General features: G+C 65.1%; 1 protein-coding gene across 1 annotated transcript; it reads left to right on the top strand.

Annotated features, from left to right (window-relative positions):
* Positions 1 to 1,782: 1,782 nt before the first annotated feature.
* MNEG_11807 (hypothetical protein) lies at positions 1,783 to 2,478 on the top strand (the record flags this gene model as incomplete). The annotated part of the gene is made up of 2 exons (XM_014039720.1): positions 1,783 to 2,367; positions 2,476 to 2,478. 2 exons carry the CDS (start codon positions 1,783 to 1,785, stop codon positions 2,476 to 2,478), a joined length of 588 nt encoding a protein of 195 aa, XP_013895174.1.
* Positions 2,479 to 2,979: the final 501 nt, after the last annotated feature.

Below are 2,979 nucleotides of genomic sequence, written 5' to 3'. Positions count from 1 at the left end.
GCGCGGGCCACTGCAGATGCTTTATCATTCAGACGTCTCAGCGTGGCACTGACCCCACTCGCTCTTGTGCGCTCTGCTGCTGGCTACACACTTTGCTTTCTTGAAGTGGCCGCCATCGGCGCCTGGGGGTTGCAGTACGGGGGCCCGCATGGTGAGACCACGTGCGACAGCACCAACGTGTGAACAAGAGTGTTTCGCATCTCAAAAATCAATGTCCAAAGCTACGCACGTATGCAGCCCGGCGGCAAACACAGTTGATCGGCGCACCCGTTCGCCGATCGCGAGTCCCACGCCTTTCACAAAGGGGCGCGACGGCAAATCAAGCTGGTGTAAAGTTCACAAGCTGACAAGCTCGAAAATACAGGGAAACACCGCTGAGACCCTGCACGCTCTGCTCAGCAGCAGCGGCCATGGTTGTAGCAGTCCTGCTGAGGCTTACTTGTCTCGCCCTTCTGTGCAACCCACGGCCTGGACTATGCGGACTGCTTCGCCTGGTGGCGCTGATATTGGGGTCAGAAACCTGGGAGGTGGGGGGGGAGCACGAGCTAGCAAAATCCCCAACAGTGCGTGTTTGTGTGCGGTTGCTGTTGCACCAGCACCTGTCGCTCGGGGGCTGCGGAAACGCAGGCAGCGCCACTCCTGCAAACGGGCATCATCACCATGCTGGATACAGGCAGCAGGTCGAGTGCTATGCATTGAACGCGTGAGCGGCGCGCTGTTGGTCAACCCGTCTCCCTGGACACAAAGCCTGCGTGCGCGGCAAGCGTGGCCTCCCAGTCATATGTTGTGCCGTACTCTGAGGGCTGATGAAAGGGGCTGTCGTCCGTTGACATTTGCATTGAAGCGGCCCCCTGGTGCATGCAGATCTCGAGCAGAGGTGCAGCCAACTGCACACCAGGAGACCGCTGTGGCACCTGGATGGCTAGGGGCTGGAAACCAACCCCACACGTGTACTCTACAGCACCGCACGCATCTCCAGCACACCTTGGGTACCGCAGTACAAATATACATGCACCACTCCAAATTCTCAGCACGTCGATGTTTACAGATCGCTGTTTGAGAGAAATCGGACCTCTACAGTAGGAGGTGTAGGGGCCAAAACCGATGCTCCAACGTGGGTTACCGTCGCCCTATATCACCAGTCTGCCGGCTCATATCAGCCCTGGCTCGGGGCTGAGTACGGTACCCGGCCGATGCTGCACACCCCGGCGGGGCTGGAGCTCTGCAGCACCCCCGACCCCGTTGACTATGCCTGCACACCCCGACCTGCGCGCTCTCCCGCTCGTATGCTCACCCCCCCTCCCGTGAAACAGACCAAGCAGCTGCCATGCCGGTAACTGATGAAGCCTGGCCCGAACTAGGCAGCCAGCAGCAGCCACGTGCGGCGCACCCACCCGCCGCGCGCAAAGTGCAGCACCAGCAGTCGCTATTGCTGCAGCTATCAGAGGAGCTGCTGTCGCACGTACTATCCTTCCTATCCGGCAACCGCCTCGCCCGAAACCCGCTGCGCCAAACCTGCCGCGCGCTGCGCCGCGCCGCTGACGCCGCCGCCGTTGGTGCGACGCTGCCGGCCGCCGACGCCGAGAGCGCGCGGGGGTTTGCAGAGGGGGTGGCGGCGGCGCGGTGGCCGGGGCTGCGGCGAATTGCATTGCAGGGCGCCGGTTTGGGTGCGGAGGATGACGAGGCGATGCTGCAGGTGCTGGCGGCGGCGGCAGGGTGAGCGCACCGGACGAAGGGGATAACAACAGCCCGATGGCAGCTCGTGTTCACACCTGCCCGGCGATGCACGCCTCAGATCTGTCCACGCTGCCGGCTGCGTCGCTGGCGCAGCCAGAGCTGCTGCCCCGCCCCGGCCAGCCGCGCCGCGCCCCTCTCATTAGCGCCGCCCGTCTCGCGCCTCGTGCCCCTGCCACCCCCTGCAGCAACTGCCCCTCCCTGTCGAGCCTGTCGGCCCGGCTCAGCTTCGCCCCCGCCTGCGCGTACCTGGCCGCCTGCCTGGCCACCTGCCGCCTCATGGGGCGCCTCGCCAACCTCTCCTCCCTCACGCTGCGCTGCCCCGACAAGCGGCCCGCGCTGCTGGCGCCGCTGCGCCAGCTGGCGTCGCTGACGGCCCTGACCTTTGAGGGCGCGGCCGACCCGGCCAGCGGCGCGTGGCTGCCCGGCGGCCTCCGGCGGCTGTCAATTGGGGCCGGCGGGCCGCGCGGGCTGCCCGCCGTCGGGCACGCGTGGCTCAAGGCAGTGCTCGCGTGCACGGGCCTAGAGAGCCTGCGGCTGAATGTGATGAGGGGGCGGGACCTGAGGCTTAACACTGGGCCGTTGGGGGTGCCCCCTTTCGCGGAGGACGCGTTTTATGAAGCCATCGGGAAGGTGCGGGGTTGGCAAGGGTTTGGTTGGGGGAAGGTTTTGCTGGATTGGGCCAGGGGCCGTTCAAGGGCGCTCGCGAGGTTGTGGGCGCCCGATGCCCATCGCATGCAGTGAAATGCATCAAAGCCCCTCGCTGGCTCACTCGATGGTCGGCGCACTTGGTGGTGCGTGCGTGTCAGTGCGTGCACGTTCACATGCTCGCTCACTCGAATGGGCTCAAGCGGGCGCGCACACATTCGCGCACACACACACACACACACACACACACACACTCTTCAAAAGCAGCTGACCCGCCTCACGGAGCTCACGGGGCTGCTGATACGCCCGGCCGCTGACCTGGAGGATGGCGCGATCTTTGAGGACGAGCCTGACGATGCGTCACACCACCTGGATCAGTACAGTGAGAACTTCACGCCCCCCTGGCCGCAACCCTCCCGCGCGACCTGGGAGCGAGGCCTCTGTAGGCGGGGGCTTGCAGCCTCTCCTCTGTCGCATGCCGTGTTCGGCACCGTGCGCGTGGGGGGAGCCTGCAGGGGACGGAGGGCTGCAAATGCAGCTGCGTTTGCAACGGCATTCGGATGTTTCTGGTCCCCTCGCTCTTGGCCATCCCACCTC

The sequence above is a fragment of the Monoraphidium neglectum genome (genome assembly GCF_000611645.1).
Source record: "Monoraphidium neglectum strain SAG 48.87 unplaced genomic scaffold scaffold02917, whole genome shotgun sequence".
In the NCBI taxonomy this organism is placed as follows: Eukaryota; Viridiplantae; Chlorophyta; class Chlorophyceae; order Sphaeropleales; family Selenastraceae; genus Monoraphidium; species Monoraphidium neglectum.
The sequence above is the reverse complement of the archived record's forward strand: the minus strand, read 5'-3'. Positions and strand labels throughout refer to the sequence as shown.